Here is a 23,423-nt window from a genome sequence, read left to right as displayed (position 1 = left end):
AAAACACGGTGCAGGCCTCTTGGTGCCCAGTGAGGGGCGCTAGTGCTCCAGCCCTCCCCACTTGGCCTCCAGTCCCAACTCAGAGCAGCCGTTCATCAAAGTTCCATCCCCCTTTGTCCTGCATTTATGCTATGCAACAGTAAAATGGGAGTTGTTGAGATCTACATCAAACAACGTACTATTATAGGAGACTCCTGCTAGAACAGTTACAGCTACTTGTTACAGATTTAAATATGCCAGAGATTAAAGGCACAGCCCTTGACTTAGTGAAAAACGAAGAAAGGCCGATCTTCACCCCATATCTTTCAATTTCTTCATATAAAGAGGTTTCCTGTGGTGCATTTGTCTATAATTAGATACAAGTCTTTTGTCCTTATGTAGACAAGTTCATAGACAAAGGGGTAAAAATGCTGCGTAACGATGCCTCTCCTCGTGTGGGTTTTACGTTCCTTGGGGGATGGGTAGGAGGGTCTCTGGAAGAGAACCGCACTTGGGTTGTAGCTGTGGTCCTTGAGTTTTTCTGTACAGTAATCTTTTTCCCTTTTCTAAAGTGAGAAGAATAATAATAGTTATAAATTGCCATACAAAATATAAGAGGTTGAAGTTATGTTTAAATGCACCCCTTCCTGGTAATTGTACAGAGAGGTTTCTGCAAGGTGGCATCGGGCGGTGCAGGCAGACTTGAGAGGCTGCTGTTTACAGGATCCTAGTGTGGCCCTTGGAGGGAAGAGGGTGCGTGGGATCGATGGCAGCATCTGTAGACGGTGCAGCCAGAGACGCAGAAGGAAGACACCGCCTTCACACGTGTCAGAGGATTCAGTCTAACGGAGGCACCAGTGGGCATGGCAGGAATCCCACTTTCATGCCGCTTCTTTCTTGCAGTTTGAAAAAGAACTTCAGAGAATTTCAGAAGCCTATGAGAGCCTGGTCAAGTCCACTACCAAGCGGGAATCACTGGACAAGGCAATGAGAAACAAACTGGAAGGCGAGATCCGAAGGCTTCACGATTTCAACAGAGACCTCCGAGGCACGTCCAGCCCCATCCGCATGCTCCCTGCCCTAGACTCCCATGGAGCTGGCGGCCTGCCTTCCGGGCCACACTGTGTCCAGTAATCTCGGGAAGTCCAACCACCTGGGGCAGGGGTGCTCAAAGAGCAGGATTGTTCTTTTCTCCTGTGTAGGTTGTGGGTGGCTGCCCTGGGCCCGAGAAGTGGCAGCCTCTATGCACGAGTCCATGAAAGTGAGGGAGTGTGTGTGCAGCTCCTTCCCTCCTTTATTTTTATTTTTATTTTATTTTACTTTAGGATTTTATTTATTTGACAGAGAGAGACACAGTGAGAGAGGGAACACAAGCAGGGGAAGTGGGAGAAGAAGCAGGCTTCCCGCGGAGCAGGGAGCCCGATGCGGGGCTTGATCCCAGGACCCTGGGATCATGACCTGAGCCAAAGGCAGACGCTTAACGACTGAGCCACCCAGGCGCCCCTCTTTCCCTCCTTTAAAAGTACTGAACGGTCTGTGTCAAATTGACTCCGTAAAATAAAAATAAAAACATAACTTCAAAATTAAAAAAATAATAATAAAAGTACTTAGCAGTGATTTGTGACTATGCAAGGGAGAATGTTTGAAAAGACCAATGTTGGATGCCCAGCCCTTCCCACATCAGGCTGTCATTTGGTAGCATTCTTAGAAAGCTACCACTCAACACTTGCTAGATACAGTATAGAAGACAGACCCAGACAGCATCCTCTTGGAGGAAAAAGAAAAAGCCCCCAGTTGTGAAAAGAGTAGATATATATAAACTCCCCGAAAGCTGGAAGCCAACTGCTGTAGAATGTTGGCACTCTCCAACACAGAATGACTTAACCCGTAACATTTTACTTGTTTTTAGTGAGCTAAGCCACTTTTCAGTTGCCTCGTCGGTGAAAATAATGTCCTGGTGGTCTCTAGTAGCCAGAGCCTGCCTTTCCCATTACCACAAATCCTTTTGTCTTGGGAATCACGGACATTCAATAAAGACTTACTAAACCGAATTACTGAATTGAATAAATGAAGATTTACCGAGTGGTTTGAGCAAACGTAGAACTCACTAGGTAGAATCTTCATCCATTTGGTCATTTTGACTTTTTTTTTTTTAATTTTGATTTTTAGTTCATTGTTTTTCTATTTTTTGCTTCCCAGCTACACTTGGCAGCAGGGGCTAACCGTAGGGCTGGCGGTCGGGGGGAGACTAGGGCTGGGTCTGAGGCCAAGGACACTTAGCCGCTTTTCGAGGACTTCCAAACAGAGGTTCGTGGGCCTTGCAGGGGGCGATGCAGTTCTCAGAACCTGTGCTCGCTCAGCTGCCTCCCTCTGCTGACACCAGATTGCATGCAGCCACACAATGTGGCATCTGAAGACTTTTTCTTTGGGTATTTTGGAACCTATTGTCTCTCCCCAAGAGGGATCCAGTTTGGGGCTCCTGGCACCCATGACGTTTCTTGCTGGGATGGTGACTTTGATCTACATGCACTTCTTTGTGACCATGTCTTCTCTGTGCAGATCGCCTAGAGACGGCCAACAGGCAGCTGTCTAGCAGGGAATACGACGGGCACGAAGACAGAGCTGCAGAGGGGCTCTACGCTTCCCAGAGTGAGTCCCCACATTTCTCTGTCCTCACATTGTTATTCTTAAAAACTGGGGGCCTGAGGAAGGAATCTTGTTCATTTTAAGTAGGTTTCTTTTTAATTTTTTATTGTTATGTTAATCACCATACATTACATCATTAGTGTTTGATGTAGTGTTCCATGATTCATTGTTTGCGTATAACACCCAGTGCTCCATGCAGAACGTGCCCTCTTTAATACCCATCACCAGGCTAACCCATCCTCCCACCCTCCTCCCCTCTAGAACCCTCAGTTTGTTTCTCAGAGTCCATAGTCTCTCATGGTTCGTCTTCCCCTCCGATTTCCCCCCCTTCATTCTTCCCCTCCTGCTATCTTCTTCTTCTTCTTCTTTTTTTTTTTAACATATATTGCATTATTTGTTTCAGAGGTTCAGATCTGTGATTCAACAGTTTTAAGTAGGTTTCTAAGTAGGCTGTTTGCCTCTTGTGTGTTCAGGTAGCATAAGAGGCTGTTGGGCCTCAGGAGGAGGTCCTCCTAGGTCTGCCAGACACAAAGCCAAGGTTGGATTTCTATTATTTCAGCAATGTTTATTCTGTCCTTCTGACCTACTGTTTCTCTCTGTTTCTCTAGAATATCCTTCAAGAAATAGCAAGGTCACAGCCTTTCCCGGCACTCAATCCTTTAAATAAGGCACCAACTCTTTTCCTCCACAGAGAGGGAAGGAGGCCTAGAGTGGGATCTGGTCCTCCTGGCATGTTTTTTGTGCTCCTTAGGGTGAGCGGCTCCTGGCTGCCCCTTGCAGCGTCAAGTCACCGAATGGTCCCATCGTGCATCTCCATGTGTGGCGCTTGTTTCCAGAAGTCACTGAGCCCACGGCAGCCCAGAATAAAATAATCAGTGGCACCCTGGGCCTCTAGATTTATTGGGAGAATATTTTATGCTTTTTACCAGAGGCAAATGATAGAAACAAATGGGTTTTGAGAAACCATCCATCAGGGTTTGAATCTCTGCAAATCCATTCATCGTATGTTACAAATGTAAAAATCCAACTCTTTTTTTTTTTTTTTGGAAGCTGTTTAGAAAATTGGATTTATTTCTGTATCATAATTCTCAACAACATTGTGAATCAAGTGCTCACAAACTCCGGAGAGTTGGTTTCAACAACAGAAAGTCATGTGTTCACATCCCTTGTACGATGGTGGTATTCTGATGCTTGGCCCCTGCCTACAGCCTTACATTCTCAAGGCTGGGAAACAATTGGTTCAATTTTCTGATTTCCAATACTGCTTGGTTGGGTTCAAGCTCCTTTGTTTCCCCCAAATTTATTCGTGGTAGCACTCAGTTATTAGTCTCAGTTTTAGGTTTTAAATTCTGTTTCGGCAAATGGACACTAATACGGTCAAGGGATTTTGCCGCAGAATCTTTGGATGTCTTGCAGTAGGTGACTTGGCCTTTGTTCCAGATTTACATAAACAGCTGTGTCAGCGTCTTGAATGATTCACTTTCCTAACAAATTTTATCTCTTCTTATGGGTGCAGTCGACCCACCGTCTCATCCGAGCTTTCATTCAAAAGAGGAGTCATCTGTACTCTTGGTCTTTAGGATTTTAACACCTGGCTTTTGAATGCCCGTGTGCCTGGGTAAGAGGAGGTGTCTTGGCAGTTACATCAGCAATGTCACCCAGCTGGGACACTGCCTCTTGTCAGGGGATATTATTTTGTCACTTAGCTCAGGTCAGAATGGAAAAGCCAATTAGTTTCATCTGAGAGGCATCACTCCAGCCTCCCAGCCCAGACTATGCTGATGGAGTGATTAGGTTTGGGGTTGTGTGAGTTGAGAAATGTTCCTGAAAACGTTAACCTTCTGGCTGAAAGCTAACACATCAATAATGCTGGCAAAGAGGGCCTTCCAGCTCTACAGGGAATGATTTGTTCTGTGCAAACATGCTTCGCTGTGTTCCAAAGGCATAAACAAGACAGTCCAGAGGCATTTTTCAACTGCTTACAGGTATCTCAGGGTCGATGTGTAATGTAATTGAATCTAGGCAGGGTGTTTGAAGCAGGTTTGCTACCAGTGATAGTTAACAAATTTTTCAGTACCTAGTCTTTACAGGACATTTGTGCCTTTATCACAACTTTGTAATTATTTGCATTAGCTTTTCCTCTCCTGGTGTGGCAAGAGATGGACTTGAGATGTTATTTCAAATTTGCAGATAGGTTTTCTTCTTAGTGAATTGTAAGAGCTCTTTGTATATTAAAGAAATTAGCATGTCCTCCACTGTATATGTTGCAGATATTTTCCTCAGTTGTTTTTTAATCTTTGATTACAGTGTTCTTTATGTTATAGGAGATATTTTTTAAGTAACCATATTTATGCCTTCCAGGCTTTATATCATGCTTAGAAATGCTTATTACTCTCCAAGATTATAAAACTGTTCACCTATGTTTTCTTCAAATGTGTTTATGATTTCACTGTTTTCAAGGCTTACATTTTAGAAGCTAGTTTGGGAGGCACAGTAGAAGAGAAACTCAGGAGGGACTAAGCTGGAGGTAAGGAGACTAATTAACAGAGATTTTGGTATCTAGACAAGAGAGGTAGAAGTCCTGAAGTAAGACAGAAATAGTGGTGGAGAGTAGGGGACAGAGAAGTATGACAAAATTAGTAGGACTCAGTGACCAGTTGAATAGTGGCAGTGAGAGAGCCCGAGAAAGGGGTGTGACTGAGCAACTGGATGGATGGTCACCCTTTACCAATAAAAAGCAGGAAAAGCAGGCTGGGATTAGATAATGAGTAAAAGTTTGAGCGTGTTGGGTCATCTCACGCTGCGACCCATAGCTGAGTGAGCCCGTGTAATCGTCGGTGCAGATATACCCAGAAGGCTGGTGATGGGCAGGGCACTCTGTCAGGCTTTAGCATGTGGGCATAGAACGGCAGGCATGAATTACCACCTCTCTTCATAGTTATTAATGTGTTCCATTATCTGTGTATTCTTTTAGAAATTCTATAATTAGAATAGTTTTTAAATGCTTGGTAATCATAATTATAAACGTCGCACTCAAAAGGAGCCATCCTTTTCAAGTGGATCTTTTGAGATTCTAGCCCTTGGGTCAGAGAAGTGACTTCTCTGGATAACAACAAGCCAAGGAGCTAAGGCTAAGTCGTGAAGCCCCCGACAGATACCTTGGCCGATGGGGAAGTTGGAGGGAAGGGGAAAGTAGAGACGGGCCTGATTGACTTTTTGCTAGGTGTTTGTGTTGAATCTAGGAGTCCAGGGCCAAGAAGACCCATGGAACTCTTGCAGTACAGGTGGTCAGTAGGACTTCTGTAAAGCTCTCTCAGGTAATGGAGGGAGAAGCTCCTTCCTGGCCTGATCAGTAAATATCTCTGTTGCCCAGGGTAGTTTGCCTTTGAAGACTCAACTCTCTGCTCTGAAGTTGGTGCCTGATGAAGACCTTGGTAGACTCTGGGGGTGGTTACTACTTAGCTCTGCAGATTGAAATGAACATTAAACACAGTGATTCTTGTGTCTCCCTGGTCATGAAATTTGTCTGTATTAAAAATCGCACTGGGGGCACCTGGGTGGCTCAGTCGGTTAAGTGTCTGCTTTCAGCTCAGGTTGTGATCCCAGGGTCCTGGGATGGAGCCCTGCATCTGGTTTCCCGCTCAGTGTGGAGCCTGCTTCTCCCTCTGCCCACTGCCCCTCCCCCCGCTTATGCGCACATGCTCTCTCTCTCAAATAAATAAATAAAATCTTAAAAAAAAATAAAAGTCATGCTGAATTAAGTGCTTAGGAGTTTGATGACTGAGGAATTTTTTTTTCTATCACCTCTCGGTGTTGCATCACTCACTTAAGAGGAATTCAGTTTTATTTGTTTGTTTTCTGGGTTTGTTTGTTTATTGTTCTGAATATTTTTGCAACCAAATTGCTCCTGAAAAATGGGGCATGGAGCCAATCCCTGTTTTGTCTGTCTATGTGAAATTGGGGCTCCTTTGTCCTTTAACTTCTTTAACTTACTGAGATCCCTGGTTTTCCCATGCATTTGTCACTCACGCACGTGCGCTTGTGAGCATGCTCACGCACACATACACACAGAGCAGAGGTGGGCCACTGTCCACTAAAGGCAGCACCCCGGGAATGTCTATCGTCATTCTTAGCTCTGTCTTCTCAGTAAGTACAACCGTTTATCTGTTCCTTGCTGAAAACTGATAACTCTGCAGAATTCCCATGATATTAGGCCAGAAAGACAAAAATGAAATATATTAGATGCAGGGAAACTAGACTGGTAGAGATGATCTTATTATGTTCTCGGATTGAATGGGAGCTGATTAGCTGTGGCATATGTGTGTTGTTCCAGGATAAAACCAGCCATGTTCCACGGTTTGCAAGAACTTGTCTCCAGCCCTTTGGGGTTCTTTAGGCCCTCCAGGTTTAGCATATTTGGTTAAACTTAAGTCTGTTTAAGTTAGATTCTGGCTGTTAAATGGTGTCCCTCTCTTAAAAAAAAAAAAAAAAAAAGGTGTTTTGGACATTCAGTTATTTGTCTAAGTTATTGAGCAATGGGTGTAAATAAGTCAGAACCATATGGATTTGATTTCTCTTGTAATTCTTAGTGGGTTTGGAAATTAACACAGAAACATGTCTGTGACCAACTTATTTTAAAGATTACAGTGATTTGCCATTTTCCATGTGTCTTGTAATCATCCTTTTACTCTTGAATCCTCTTTGAGGTACTTTGATTTTCCGTCTCTTGTAGAATATAAAAGAGACTAATATAATTTCCTGTAAGACCCTTCCTCTGGTGTTTGTGTTTCCGGAACGGGCTTTTGTGAAACACAAAACAGAAGTTACAATGATATAAATATTGGTTCCGTTGACCCACATAGAGCACAAGGAGATTGTTCTGAATCCTCATTGGGTTTCATTGCATCATGTGGGGGGTTTCCATCAGGCTTCATTAGGAAAGATAGGTGAGATGTTGTCACGTATGGGTGCCCTGGTTTACCTCTCCTCGGGGCCTGCCCATGCTTGCAGCTTCTCCCGACTTGGAGGGGAGCCCACTGTAGCACTTACCCCAATTGCATTCCGTATGGGTGTGACTTACTTGCGTGGATCCCCTCCTTGAGGTGGGAGAAAGGTAGACATTTTTTACCGATATCCCACAGTGCCCACCCCCAAGCCCCTGAACCTTCTTATGTACTTGGCACTCAATAAATGTGTATTGAGGGAGTGAATAAAAGTGGAAAAATCCTTGTAACAATAGGCTGGAAATTCTCCTGCAGCATTGGTATCAAAATGTACTCTTTCGCTCAGTATCTCCCAGTCATATTTAGAGATAACCTGTGTTATCTTCAGTTACTTTAAGACATTAGGCAAATTAATAAAAGAACTGTCAGAATAGAAGCAACTTAAAAATGCTCAGGGGGCACCAGGGTGGCTCAGTCAGTTGAGTGTGAGACGCTTGGTTTTGGCCCAGGTGGTGATGTCAAGGTTGTGAAGATCGAGCCCTGCATCAGGCTCCACACTCAGCGGGGAGTCTGCTTGAGATTCTCCTTCTTCACCTCTCCCTCTGCTCTTCTCCCTGCTCCTGCATGCATGCTCTCTCTCTTAAATAAATAAATAAAATCTTGAAAAAAAATGCTCAAATTCCCTTTTTGCCTTCATCCATCCTTTTTTTTTTTTTTTTTTTTTAAGTAGGAAGATATCAAAGTAAGGGAAATCTTTTACTAGTAAGGACAGTGTATTTAATGGTATTTTTCCTGAAAGTTGGTATTAATAGAGTTGACTTTGGTTCCCTTGATTCCTTCTCTTTTACTCCACTGTGGTTGTGTTGGAGATGAGAGTTGGCCCTGGAATATGAAGGTTTTTGTAGCAACCAGCCAGATGCTCACACTGACCAATCCATAGACCATTTCAGACACCACAGATGAGTGCCTGGGCAAAGGAAAGGACCATGAAGCCTGCCAAGGCAGTATCATTTAAGTCAAGAAAATTTTCTTGCCCTAAGTTAACTGATTTTCATTAAAGATGACCCCTAAGTTTAATAGGACTGTGCAGTCCTAAATATCAAAGGTTTTATAGGCACAGGCTCAAGCAAATAATCTCCGATCAGTTGCTACATCTTCTAAATCCTGGTCTCTCACCAATGTACTCAGTGATGTGAAGATAGATGCTTCATCTCCCTGTACCTCCTTTTCTTCTAAAGAAATGGAATAAATCTGATTCAACCAACAGGCCTCTGAGGGATAACCAGAGATAGGAAAGGCAAAGACTCGATCAAATGCATTTATTCTGCAATATTTCGTCCTGCCTCCTTGCATCCTTCCTCCATCTGCTTCAGCACTCATCTTCTCTGGCAAGACCTACCAGTTTGCGTGGTGGGGAAATGGGCCGTGTTCCCAAAGAATGCCCACGTAGCTCACCGAGCCTTGCTGAACTTGGAAAATGGAGCATGTGCGTGCTTAAGCCACTTGATCAACCTTGACAGGCCATGCTGAGAAACTTCAAACCTACACAATAACCAGAGTGCACCCAGACTGTGGGGCATCTGTTTAGGTTCATTCAAATGTCCCCAAGTGTGAAAATTAACATCATTCAATGTAGGCTGATTTTCTGTGCTTCAGGAACGAGAGCTGATTGAAGAACTGCCTCTTGATCATGTGTTGACACTGGTCTCTAACAACTGAACATGGGTTATGATCTTCACATGGTTGGTTTTAAACCTGTTGCTTGGCATTCCGGTGAAGGGATTGAAAAAGCAAATGTCTGTGACTTTATTAGGATTCCCGTTTTCTTGGACTAAGACCTGAATAGATGGATGGATGGATGGATGGATGGAGCACAAAATGAAGAACATGCTGAAGTCTTTTTGCATTTCATGTGCCGTCAGGAAACCCTACTTTCCCTGACCGTTCAGAACCAGGAAATCCAGGATTCCAGGTCTCAGCTCACATTAAATGGCAATTGCTAGAGAAGTCTTCCTTTTATATCGTCCCCCGACACTGGGTACTTTTCCCCTTGTAAAGGCTCATCACAGTTGTACATAAATAACTGTTTGGATGGCATGTTCTGTCTTCCCTTATTATACCATGAGGCTTGGGGCCCCATCTGTCCTCCTCACCATTGCAGTCCCAGGTCTTTGTATTTCCAGAACCTGGTACAGTGCCTGGCCCTTAGAGTCATTTAATAAATATTTATTGGATATTGAATACAATGACGATGGTTGTCATTTAACCAAACAGTTATTGGCTGTCTACTCTGAGCTAGCTGAATTTTAGGCCACAGGTCAGCAAACTCTTTCTATAAAGGGCCAGATGGTAAATAATTTTAGGCTTGGGGGCCGTCCCTATTCCACTCTGTCCCTCTAGCCTGAAAGCTGCCATAGATGCTCCATAAGCAACTGGGCGTGGCTGAGTTCCAGTGAAACTTGAATGACAGAATCAGGCTGTGGGATTTGGTCTGGAGGCCCTCGCGTGCTGACCTTTGTACCAAGTACCAGTCATGGAAGGAGAGAAAAATCAGGAACCTCAGTAGAAAGAGGATGGAAAAGAAAGAACTCCTGAAGTCATTCCTACATCTTATTTTGTGAATTACCCTAATTTATGAACCAAGATGTAATTATCATTGTCTTTCCTGGGAGTCCTCTTTTACTTCATCCCTAATCGAGGGAGTATGATTGTCATCATTTTAGATAAACTGAGACACGTAGAAATGCAGTCACCAGACTTAGCTCCCAGCGAGGATCCAGAATTTGCTCATGAGGGAGATAGGGCCTGGCAGGATCAGCTTGTGGTGAATGGTGGGGAACCATCTGGATAGTGGGGTCTTAGTGCCAGAAATTCCTGCCATAGGCAGCCTTCTGTGAAGTGAGGTCTGCAGATCTTGGAGAGGACCTTGACGGTCACAAGTGTGGTCACCAGCAATGCATATGTGCTCTGAACCAGAGCTCATTTATAAGGCCATCTGGTTGCCACTGTGAGCGACAATGTCGACAGAGGCTGTTGAGCTGATGGTTGAAAGTTTATCCTCAGGTGGAGCTGCACTTTGCTCCCTTGGGTCTGTCCTTCAGGTTGTGGTTCAGGCCAGCCTGGCTGTGGTCATCGATGAACAGTCAACAGCGGCCAATATTAATTGAGCGCTTACTATGTGCCAAGCACTCTGCTAGCCTCTCTAGATACATGGTGTCTTTTAGTCCTTCAGACAACCTATGAGGTCGGTATTACAGGTATTTTACAGACAAGGACCCTGAGGCACAGGAAGGCCAAGTAACTTGTCCATGGTCATACAAGGTGGCGAGTGGAGCAGACAGGTTTTGAGCCCAGGTCATTCTGAGTCTGGAGCCCAAACTCGTACTGAGCTGGTGTGGGGAGGCTCTTCTTGTGTACCCGGGGGCAGAGAGAGGTTGTAATGGCAGCGAAACTGCAGCCAAGAATGATCCAGTGGTTTCCCCAAGGCCCCATAGGTGTTTAATGGCTAAACCGCGACCAGAATTTGAACTTCCTTTTTCTTACCTTTTTTCCTTCCCCTTGTCCAAAGGTCATCTCTTTTGATGAAAGATTTCACATTTTTATGTCAAGAAGAATCCGGGATAGTAGGGTGGGTGTAAATAATTCCTTCCTAGAGGTGTTATTTGGTTGCAAATTATTTGACTTAAAATAATAATGTCTTTGGGTCTTCTCAAGTGACTTCTAACTACTGGAATTAATATTCTGTGCTTCCGACTTCTACATCTATCTTTGAACCCTGGCCAGTTGTAACAGAAGGCCTTGTTGGATAATCCAGTATCTCTTCAAATACAAAAACAAAAAATTGTTGAGACCAGAATAGAGCTCAGAATCTAAAAAAAAATGTTTTCTCAAAATATCTATGGAATTAAACTTTTTGTTCTTGAGATGATGAAAAATAAAAAATAAGCAGAATACAATGAGTAATTCTGTGGTGCGGTTCCTTTACAATTCATTTTTGAAACTGTTTTTGGTTCACGAATTGTAGTGAGAGCATACAGCTGGATCTTAATGGAATCAGAGAACTTTGAGGGGACAAAGTGTTCGTTTTAAGTCCAGAAAATTTGGTCTTAGACCATTAAAAATAAGCTTGCATCTGTTACTAATTTTCTTTTTGCTTACAAGGACTGTGGTTTGGTAGAAAGAAGAGAAAGAAAAGGATCAGTTCAAAGCAAGTTACAAAAATGACAATGGGAGGGAGGTGTTGCAGAAGTTGAAGGAGACAGAAAATGTAACTGCAGGCCACACATTTCTTTGTCCTCAATCAGTCCTAGAAGGAACCACTTGCTTCCCCAGGTCAAACAGCTTCCCCGGCGTAAACGTCGGTCTGGGCCAGGTGCTGGTGTTAAACCTTATCCGCCATCCAAAGGGCCCATTTGAAAGCCATAGCTTTCTCTATATACATATTCTTTGTTTGTTTGTTTGTTTTATATAGTGTGTACCTATATAGATATATAATAAAAGTTAGGCATTTCAGGTGTATGGTGTGAGGCAGTGTAGCAACATCACTCTCCACGTCTTCACATCCCTGCTCTCTGTATCATGCCCGGGTCTTATGGTGGTTTTCTACACCGGGAACTACACTGTCTGCTAGGTCATACCTGGAAATGGAAGCGTCTGTGGTTCATCTTTTTATGTTAAGAAAAGACAAAAATAGAAAAACGGTGAGCCGTTCTCCGATGGTTATAGAAAATTCAGTTCAGAATCGATTCACGAATATGTGTGCAGTCAAAACCAAATGCCCTCTACCTCATATATTTATGTGGCACTATTCATTGCCTAATTTGTTATTTTGCTGTCAGCAATGAGAGAGAAGTAGCAGTACATTTTTATTTCAAGTAAAAAAATAATAATAAAGTGGAAGGTTGAGCCGTACCTTTGGAGGCTAAGTGGATGCATGGGTGTCTACTCAGTCAAGCAAGTTAGCAAGCTGCGGAGGTCATAAATTGAGGTAGGTTAAAAAAAACCCAACCCCTGTGAATTATACCTGAATGTGTAAGTAGTTTCCAGCACTAAAATGCAACATGAAGACCAAATTAGAGAAAATTATATTTTAAGAGATTATATTATATTCAAGGGAACTATATTTATGGAAAATTATATTGAGGAGAACTACTGGTATTCAAATATTTCTACCACATCATAGCTAAGGCAGCTTACTTTTGGTGCTACAATCGATAACTTATATAAAATATAAGTTATATGTTTTGTTATATAACAAAAATATAAGTATGTTAAGACCAAAATGTATTATTTTCATTCATTAGATGAATAGAATATTTTCTGGTTAGGTTTTTTAGCTTTCTAGTGATAAGGACCTGAAGCTATCGCTTTTTAAAATTTTTTTAAAAGATTTTTATTTATTTATTTGAGAGAGAGAGCACGAGCGGGGTGAGGGGCAGAGGGAGAAGCAGACTCCCCGATGAGCGGGGAGCCCGACGCGGGGCTCGATCCCAGGACTCCGGGATCATGACCTGAGCCGAAGGCAGACACTTAACCGACTAAGCCACCCAGGCGCCCCTGAAACTTATCATTTTCAAGTTTTATTTTAAAGACCGGGTTAGAATTTGATCATGTGTCAGTTGCTACTTATCTTCCTCAATAAGCTGTTGCCTAAACCTGCCATAGCTCTTCCCCTGTGAAACACTTCTGTTGTCTTAGATTCTTAACATCCTACAAAGGTAGTATGAAGTACGCTCAGTAGGAAGATTCAGACAGGCGGACATGGGCATATTACGTGGCATATTACAAGGCAGAAGATGGTAAGGACTCACTGGACGACTCCCCCCCACCTGCCGCCGCCTCAACAAAGTGTGTGAGTTCAGGCTCTCCCGTGCAGGAGAAATTTGTTTTATTGAAGGAATCAGAAAAGCTTCACGCAGCGAGTAACCTTCAGGGTGGGCCTTGAAAACTGATTCCTATTTTAGAGTCATCTTGCTGCCATAGTACTGTGTAAAAGGGACACTCTATTTTCCTTTTAAATTGAAAGGAAATTCTAAATTTAAGCTGAAAAGATTTCTGGTTGAGACTGGGCAGGGTGGTGGTGGTGTGCTTTCTTCTGAACCCCTCCTTCCTACTCAGCCGCCCCCTCACATCCCTTCTTTCCCCTCCCCTTCTCTCTCTGCCAAGGCTCTGCAGAACAGTTGGGTTTGAACTCCTGTTCTTAATTTCCCTCACTGAGAATTCATTTACAGCAGTTCACTCTCTGAGCCGTGTGGAACAAGCCCCCACTAGAGTGTTCCCGTGTTTGTGAATAGGCCTGCTTAGCCGCCCCCGCACAACCTCTGTCTCCAGTCGCCTGGCGAAACCATGGCAACCTGCTCTTGCATCCTCGACCCTTACCTGAAATCACAAGTTGCCTTACCTGAGAAACCAGAGCAGCCAGTTTTTAAAAGACAGCGAAAAGCCAAACAAGCGGCCAAACAAGCGGCGTATGGGGTCGGTGTTGTAGTATATTACTTTTTTGTGTCTGAATTAATTAGTGTGGCTTTTAAAGGTAGATCATCTTTCCTCTTTTACATCAAATAAGCTTCGTGTCAGTAGCTCACTCTTCTCTAATGTAAACAATGCCCTGTTTGGATTATATTTGGGGGGGGTCTCCTTCTGGGTTCATCGGTGAGCGGGTGAGGGCAGTTTTCAACAACGTGCTCCAGCGTAAGAATATCTTTGAGGCAGGATGAACCTGAATAACTTGCAGATAATGAACTAAATGAGATCCCTTCTATTGTCTCTGTAGTCACACAAGCTCAGAAAAAAAGGAATTTCTCTTAGTGTCAACGGGACTTCCAAAAGGATCTGACTCTTCACTTACCTCATAGCTTGTGGCTGGCCCTTGGAACGGAGTCCTGCCCAACATCCGTCCAGTGTTATAAGATACGGTGCCAGGGAGCTCAGAGCCGAAGCATCCCTGAGGGAAAAGAGACAGGAGAAGAAATTTTAGGGAGAGAAGATGGCAGATAATTATTTGGACAACTTTTCACAAGAGGGAGTCTATTTCATTAGCAGCGCAGAGAAGGTTCTGGTTACCAGAACTGATAGCATTAGTGTTGGTCAGCGTCCTCCTGAGGTGTTACCAAACTGCCAAGCCCTTTCTTGGTGGAGAAGGGAGTAGACGTATAAAGAAAGAAGAGTGTCTTAGTGATCTTTCATTATGAGAAGAAAAATCTGCCTGAGTTAGCTTAAGCCCAGAGAAGAGGACTGTTTCCTGAGAACATAAGGGTGTGAGGGAGTCCCTAGGCTGGGAGTGCAGGCAGGCCTCGAGAGGTCTAGGGGCCCAGGCTAGCATGTCTGTGAGAATCAACTCGTGGTTTGTGTTTAGGGGTCTGTGTCTGTCTGGATGGCTGTGTCTGTTTTCCTCCCTCCTTGTAATACAACATGGACTCTCATCCACCCTTCTATGTCCACCTGCTTGATTCTTCATTGTCTACAGTATGGCTTTCTCTGCTTCTCCAAAGCACATGCTAGAATACGGCTGCTAGCCGAGGAGCTAGGTTACCTGTCCGTGTCAGCATCACACCTCTCCCTGGCTCCCACTTGCACGTTCCCAGACGAGAGACTCTGACTGGCCTCGCTTGGGCACATGGCCCCTCAGGTTGGACCCCCTCAAATGGGAAGTGCTGGGCAGGGGCAGATGAGGGGGACTTTGTAGTACACTCATGGCTACTTGTCACATTAGCCCCGTGGGTGGAGGACTGTAGTAATGGCTCTTCTAAATTGAGTGTTAGCCAACTCCGTGGAAGTTGTCTGCTCCGTGGAGATCCAGTCAGGAAGCACTTGCCTCATGCAGGCCGTCTCCCACCGGTGCTGGACGTGGGGCCTCTGCTGGGGTACATGGAGGGCCTGGCCACTGTCAGTCCGTCTCCTCTGACTCCCACAGTCTACGGCCTGTTCTCTGGTAACGTCCTTTACATTCTCTTTGCTCAGAGCGGCCCAGAGACTGGACTCCTAAAATCAGTCTCAGCGGTCAGAACGAGACTTCTAGCCATTGGCGTTTCAGAGGAGGTGTGTTGGATTGTGCCTGCCTCCTCTTCCCTTAACTCTGTCACCCTCACTCCCTCTTGCCACATCCAAGACAGCGAGAACATTCCTTGAGAAGTGCCGAGGAAATAACCGTGCAGAACCAGGTGCCAAAATGAGCTAGCTGGGCATTGCTATGTGAGCATATGGGATTCGGAACTTGAACAGAGTTTGCCTGGTCTGTGTTTATGTCTACACACATATGTAGAGCCACAATCCGGGAGAGATCTAAATCCCCAAAGAAGCAGCCAGTTAATGGGTTAAACCTTGGTTCTGGCTGAAAGGAGAGAAGAGGGAAAAGAAGACCTATCTTTTACCTTCCACGCATTCCAGTAAATTCGTCAGCCCTTGGTTAAGCTGGCAGCTGGACTCCCCATCCCTTCAGTTACATGGGGCTCAGGGAAAAACTCCTCAAAAACCCATTATCTCAGGAACAACCTAGAAATTGATACTTAACTTGAGAAGAGCCCGGTCACAACTTTGCTCCCTCACGAACTCCAGCCGTAAGTTGGAGCACTGCATTAAAAACTAGCAGTATGGGGCCCCGTCACCCCCTGGCCTGACCCCACACACGGTCTCCGTCCCGGGGATTCCTCAACAGAGGTGGCTAGGGCCCACCATCCTGTGGTTCAGCCAGCAATCAGGCTTGGTGCTCAGAGCGTACGTGCAGAAACCGTTTCCACAGACTGGCCACTCTGGACCCTCGGAGAAGGTAAGATGGAAAGGGAGCATCCTTGAATTACTGGGCCAGTTCTCTTTCCACCCACTCTTGCTCTTTCCTCAGGAAACAGACTACTGTCTGACCTGCACGAGGGTCAGAGCTCACTTCGTTTCGGTTTTCTCAGTGGTCACACGGAGTCATTATGAGGTTCTGTTATAAGGCTCAAGACACGGTGCCTGAGACAAGGTAGGCCCCCAGTAATATGTCCGCTCTTGCTGTTCTCTGCTGAGGTATTTTACTGCTGGTCACTCTAAACCTCCCATCAGTCATGCAGAATAGATCTCGTGAGCTCCGTCTGAGGAGATGGAGTCCGGCACATCTCCCGTGCCCACGGCGAACCGCTGTACGAAGGTGCCAGAAGCAAGCCAGGTCGGCCTGGTTACAAAGCCGTGCCGCCGCTGTGGTTTCCAGAGTCAACAGTGTATGAGCAGACGTCCTCTGTGTAAATGGGACTGGAGCCATCGGCTACACAACCCCCTGCTCCACGCAGTTCAGGGTAATTCATATCCACTGAGTAAACAGACCGTTCTGGGCAAGAGTTCTCTTGTGTCAACTTGCCTGTTCTAGGAATTCTCAGTATATACGTTGGAGCCCAACCAAAAATTCAGCATGAGGCTGGTCTCTCTTGAGCTATGCCAAGGGGCTTAGCTAATAATAAGCTGAAGGGGCCTTCTTATGCCGTGATTTTACCCCTGGGACTCTCCCTGGGCAGCTCCCAAGAGATGCCCTTTAAGAATGGCTCTGACATACCTCGATCCTGTGTCTCTGGGGCCACAGCCCCCTGTCCACAGGCTCACTGCCGTGACGGCCGCCCCCCTCACACGCTGGCCTCAATTAGATGTCCTCTCTCTGTTCTCACAGCACCTGCGCAAGCATGGTGGAGCGACTTGTCACACTGCCTCTGCGTGTGTCCTTGCTCTCTTCCTGCCCGACTGAGAGCCGAACGCCACGACCTACTCATCTTACGGCCCCAGAATTGATCATGCTTTTAGGAACGCCAACAAGAACCACCGCATTATCATAGTTGACATTACCTGGGCACTTCCCACATGCATCTTTCAAGTAGGGACTGTTGTGATCCTCACTTTAAAGGCAAGGAAGCTGAAGCACGAAGAGGCTCGTTTGCTTCCAGAGTCCCAGAACTGTAAGAGGTGGCACTGGACATGAAGCCAGGCAATTTGCTTCTAGAACCGCACTTTTCACAATACTGTCTAATGCCTCCATGTAGTAGATGCTTCGTTAATTAATATTCGTACATGGATACACATGTGGATGTGATTGCTGTGTCTGGAGAAACATGATATGGCTTGTGGCATGCTTAAACCTCTGCAGTAATGAGCATGCCCGAGCTCTCGTTCACTTTCTGCTTCTCTCATTCTGCGGTTCTGCCCCCCACCTGCTTGCACAGGGGAAGCACACAGCGCCGCACTCGGGAACGTGAGTCAGAGAGGCCCAGAGGCACGTTCTGGCTCTGCACTGATTGAGCCCTCCCACTTCTGTGCGTGTGTGACTTAACCCCAGGGTCATTTTCCTCGGCGGGAAAGTGGAAATAATAGTGTGCCTACCTCACCCAGTAAACAGAAGAAAGCGAGTAATTAAAAGGAATAAAGACACCATTTTTGGAACATGGTACTCGCTCTACAAACATGAGCAGGTTTTATTACTGTTGCTACTGTCGTGAACATTATTTTTACAACTTTGCCATGGAGAACACTACTTCCTGTCAGTGGACGCGAAGTTCTGAGCCAATGCGAGTGATACTAAGTGATGTCACTGCAGCCTGAAGTCCAAGATCATTTCCAAACTCATAACAGAGATGTTTCCACCCATGAATTTCAGAGGACGGCATCCATGTCTTTGCCCCATGGTGTACACCTGTGAGGTCCAGGGAGCCTGAGCAGAGGAGGGAACCGGGGGCATCCGTGGTCAGTCCCAGCCATCTGATGAGTGGTGGCTTCAGGGGCAGAGGGGACAGCTGTGTAACAGAGGATGTCAGGAAATACCTAGCAGCTAACAAGAATTACCATGTGTTGTACAGTTGGCAATGAACTTGGCACAGTAGAGAGTCATCCATTCGTTCAACAGTATTGAGCCAGGCACTGTTCTAGGCTCAGGGAATCAATAATGACCAAAACAGATATCTAGGATATCCAGGTCTTTGTGCTTTATATGTCTCCTCTCCATCAACAGAGTCATCAAAGAGCACTGTGATGTAGATGTTCTCTTTCTAATTTGGTAGTGAGATTAGATGAGATTTGATTAGATGAGGGAGCTGAGTCTCAGAGAGGTGAACCATGCCCGAGACCTCATAGCTGGAAAGTGGTGAACTTGGGATTTGAATCCAGTTCTTTCTGATGTTGAGGTGCATGCTTTAGCCACAGTATGATATTAAGGAAATAGCAAACGCCGGAATCCAGGGTGTGGGTGTGTGTGTGCACGCACGGCAGGCGCATGTTGGAGGGGAGGGATATTTAATTCAAAAATCTAAATAGCTGTCGTTGTGACACAGAAAGAATTGCAATCATCAATTTGCAAAACTCAAGAAGCCCTGACTGTGCCTCTGGTCTTGAGCTTGGTCTATCATTTTACTCTCTTCTGGTCAAAATCAGTGTGGCCTTGGCTGCCCTCAACAAAGAGAATTACTTTTACGCTTAGTTTGATAAGCAGGCAGAAGCTCTGAAACCCAGTGGTTCATTCCCGAGCATGCTGAGTAACTCCTGGGTGCCCTCCAGAGCCCGGACAAGGCCCCTGGGCACCAGGCCTGTTGAGATGTTGTCCAAACCCATGGGGCTAGTGTCCAGATGTCATTGACTCTGCACTGTGAAATGCTCTGGGTCACTCAGGGCTGTGGATGGTGGGGCGCAGAGCCATGAGCTGCTCCTGACCCATTTGATGAGGTCTTTCATGTGGCCATTCTCCACGGATTAGGAAAGAAGTTTCAGAGGCAGCATCTCAAATGCCACTGAAAGGGAGAAGTAGGAGCACAGTAGGTGATTGCAGTGAGGCACACGAATAGCCCAAAAGTAATTCCATGCTCAGGGTCAGGATCTTGGTGGCTTCATTTTGTTTCCAGGGGAGGCCATTGCTTCCAGGCCGTACATCTGCTACTGAGTCTGCCAGTTCTGAACCATCCCGTGCACGTGACCTCACAGTGCAGGGGCAGTGCTGTCCAGGGGGAAGGACATCATAGCGGGACATCAGGGACCTGGATCCTGGCCCTGGCTCTGCACCAGATGGCAGGGGGATCGTGGACTGGTGCCGTTGCCCCTGGGCTTTCCGCTTCTCACTCATAAAGCACCAGGGCTGGGTCTGGAGGGGGATATTTCCCATGATCACTTCCGGCTGGAAAATTGTGAGTTTGTTAGTGCGTCTATTTGAAGGCTTGAAGGCCTTTTTTTATTCTCAGGCCCTGTATTCAAAAGCACGTTTCCTGCTCCTTAAAACACAGCATTCTTTCCATTGCTTCAGTGCCCACGGGGCTGGTCCTTAAAGTTTGATAACTCTTTGTGAAGTTCATGGGTGACTGTACGAGGAAATATGAATGAATGAAACCACTGGCACGCACTGGTGGAGCTTCTGGATGGTAGTTCTCTGTGTTGCAGTGTGGGTCACGGAAGGATCCACATAACCCATCGGAGGCATTCAGGTGGTGTGGGTCCGTAGAAATCAACCTCTAACTCTTGCTGCTGCCGCTGTAATTGTACGCCTTCTTTTTGACAACTATGGAATAGTGTGCGCACGGTTTACGTAACCAATTTTTTTCAGTAATGAAGTATTTTTTTTCCATGTCACTAATTGTCTTTATTTATTTATTTTTAAGATTTTATTTACTTATTTGGGAGGGGCAGATGGAGAGGGAGAGAAAGAAGTTCAAGTAGACTCCGTGCCGAGGCCGGAGCCCAACGCAGGGCTCGATCCCATGACCCTGAGATCATGACCTGAGCCGAAACCAAGGGTCAGACCCTTAGCCGACTGAGCCACTCAGGCGCCCCTCTTCTCTTATTTAATTTAATGGCTGCAACGCAGTCTCTTGTAGGGTGTACAGTCTTGCACCTTGCATCCATTCAAGTTTTTCCGTGTTATGAACAACATGACTAAATATTCTAATTTATATTTAAAATAAAATGTGTTGCTTCTGTTAACAGGAAAAATATCTTCAATAAACAGTACTGACGCCATGACGCCATTGGCCGTCCCTGCTTAAGCTAAGGTGGTAGTTAGTCTCCAGGAAGGCCGTGTGGAGGCTACTGAATGCAGGGCAGCTGTTACACTCCACACCCTGTGATCACCATCAGTTACACTGTCATTGAATGAGAGGAAAGCCATTTCCTAAACCCAGAGCAATGTCCCTAAATCCAAAGCAATAACCCTTTCCCCTCTTGAACAGAACTTGGAGAAGATGTGGGGGGCCAGGTCATATGGGAAGAGGATCCAGCACAGGATTGGAGAACTGGGTTGGAGTCCCCTCTGCTGTCTGGCCTCAGCAAAGAGCTGAACCCTCTAGACCTTGGTTTATTTTTCTGTGAATGAGAATATTAGTATTGTTAGTCCTGCCTGCCCTTTCATCATGGGTTCGGAAGACAGAAACAGGGGAGGTTGTGAGCATAAAATGAAATCATAGGTACAAGGTTAACAAGAAGCACGAAAGTAAATGTTGTACAGCAGTGAGTTATGGAGAATATGGGGTCACTAGTTCTTGGTGTCCTGTTTGTCTCTGGTACTGTGACCTGGAATGTATCTAGAGTTAACAGTGGTTTTTGAGCAAATCCTTACCTCACACATCACCGCTATTAAGAGGGAGCAAAGCAGTAATTCAACCCTCCACTCTCTGCATGCTTTTTTATTTCTAATCCCTGCCAGATGTAGACTGGCCATGAGCCCAGAGGGGAGTGCTTTCTGATAGAGGTAGTTTTGTTCTTGTCTCCCCTCTAGACAAAGAGTTCTTGAAGGAGAAGGAGAAGTTGGAAATGGAGTTAGCAGCCATGCGGACTGCGAGCGAGGACCACCGGAGACACATTGAGATCCTGGACCAGGCTCTGAGCAATGCCCAGGCCAGAGTCATCAAGCTGGAGGAGGAGGTGAGACGGGGTGGGGGCAGAGCCCAAAGGGCCTCCACTTCCTTTTCCCAACCAGCACCCCTCACTGGAGCCAGCTCCAAAGCTTTGAGTCAGGCGGAGGGACAGGAGGCCTCCCAGATAAAAATGAATACCAACAGAGTTTATCCAGCCCAGAGCCAGGCAAAGTCTGAAACATAGCCGTGAAAGAGCTCACGTTCCTCCCAAAACCCAGCCTGCAGCCCATTGGTTGGCAAGTGTCCAGGGCTGGAAACAAACGGAAGGACTGGAAACCACTGGTGCCTGTAGAGAAAAGAGGCTAACAGTTTTTTGTTTTTTAAATAGTTTATCTGCTCTGTCTTTGGGCTCTTGATTGCTTTAAAAAAAAAAAAAAAGGCAAAAGTCTTCTGATAGGGTGCGGTTGGCATGGCATTCAGCAAACCGGTCTCCAGTTTCCAGAAGTTGGCTCAGCTGGACAATGACTCCCCTCGTCCAGGAAAGTTTGATCCCTCTCAAGCATTATGGATTTAGTGGTTTCTGATTAAATCAACCATTTAGATGGCATTTTGTGAGGCAGACTATGCCATGAAGCCTGACTGGACGTGGATCGACCGTTTCTGAGGTTCGGGCTAGGGGATTCAGACTGCAGACACGGTGGCCGAGAAGGAGGAGCGGCCTAGGCAGGAGGACAGGAGCCTGCTGCCCCACATCTGCCAGCCCCCCGTGGCAGCAAGCCCCCCAGGTCATGGGGCCTGACCTACGCAGAGCCACTGCCGAAAGTAGAGACTCAAAGTCTGAAAGAGGCCTAAGTAAGATATTCCACACAAAGTACTGACTTTGGTGGTTGGCTCACAGCAAACAGGGTTGTTACTAATCCAACTGTTGTCGAGAATGAAAAACGACCCCTTCAGAAGACCTCTTCTGACGCTGGGTAACTCAAGTGTCCCAGCAAATTCGGCGTCGCTGTTCAAGCAGCTTAACGGGAAGGTTGTTAGGTCAACAAAGGGCTTGTTCGCTAGAAGCCTTTTAAACCCACAAGTCCTATAGAGGAACTGCAGTTTTAAGACTAGCGCGAGTACCCAAGCAGCAGCCCCGGAGGATTCTCGTTTACCGCTGTGGAACTCATCAGCTAGGACGTACGTTTGGCAGAGAAAGCGACCTTAATCCCTAAAGGACACAAGGTGCTTTGAGGACGGGAGGCCAGGATTCCTCATCATGGTTGTAACTGAAATTACTCAGGTGCCATCTCCACGTGGGGAGCCAAGGAAAAATCATAATTTTATAAAAATCTTTTAATTTTAATATTTCTAACAAAGTACAAGTTAATTGCGAGCTCCTTAAAGACAGGTGTTTTTTTTTTTAATCACTACTGTGGATGTTCTTGTCATTCTAGAAGATCTTTGATTGTGTGTAGCTTCTCCAGAATCTCTCTTTTGTCTACTTTCCAGTGTCACTCCCCGTTCTTATTAAAGTTTCTTTTGAGGGGTCTTAATTCAGTTCAGATAGCTCATACCGAGTGCTTACGCTGACTCCAGGGCCAGACTCCAATGAATTAGAATCCTGATCCTGGCATGTGTCAATGTGTGACTTTAAGTCATGTAAGCTCTTCAGTTCTCTCTCTTAGATGGAGATAACAGAGGAGCTGTCCCTTTACTGATATCGGGAGGATTCGATGAGATCATTGCATATAAAACACAATGCTTGGCATGGAGAAACTTCAACAACATTGGTTGATGTGAACTCTTATTCTTAATCATCCCCATTCTAATATACTCCTTGCTAAACTAAAGGCTGAGACAAAGGTGAATGAGACAGATCCATGCCTTCAAGGATCTTGTGGTTGATTAGGAATAAGAGCTCTCTATTCAACAAATATTTCTTGAGTACGTACTGGATGGCGGGTACTGCTGCAGGCCCTGGGGACACACCGTGTACCTCGGCCCAGCAGGGACCGAAATGCACAGATCTCATGGCCCTTCTGTTCTAGTGGCTGCATGCATGCCCAGAAAACTGCATGTACTGTGTAGG

General features: G+C 45.7%; 1 protein-coding gene across 2 annotated transcripts in view; it reads left to right on the top strand.

Annotated features, from left to right (window-relative positions):
- The window catches only part of AMOTL1 (angiomotin like 1), a 114,515-nt gene that overhangs the window by 70,142 nt on the left and 20,950 nt on the right, over positions 1–23,423 (top strand). For both annotated transcript variants that reach the window (XM_032426101.1, XM_032426100.1), the window contains exons 5-7: positions 883–1,027; positions 2,539–2,628; positions 21,274–21,419. In XM_032426101.1, coding sequence (XP_032281992.1) covers positions 883–1,027; positions 2,539–2,628; positions 21,274–21,419 — 381 coding nt within the window. The remainder of the gene's footprint in view (positions 1–882; positions 1,028–2,538; positions 2,629–21,273; positions 21,420–23,423) is intronic.

This window comes from Phoca vitulina, unplaced genomic scaffold (assembly GCF_004348235.1).
Source record: "Phoca vitulina isolate PV1807 unplaced genomic scaffold, GSC_HSeal_1.0 scaffold34, whole genome shotgun sequence".
In the NCBI taxonomy this organism is placed as follows: Eukaryota; Metazoa; Chordata; class Mammalia; order Carnivora; family Phocidae; genus Phoca; species Phoca vitulina.
This window is presented reverse-complemented; position numbering and strand designations above follow the sequence as displayed.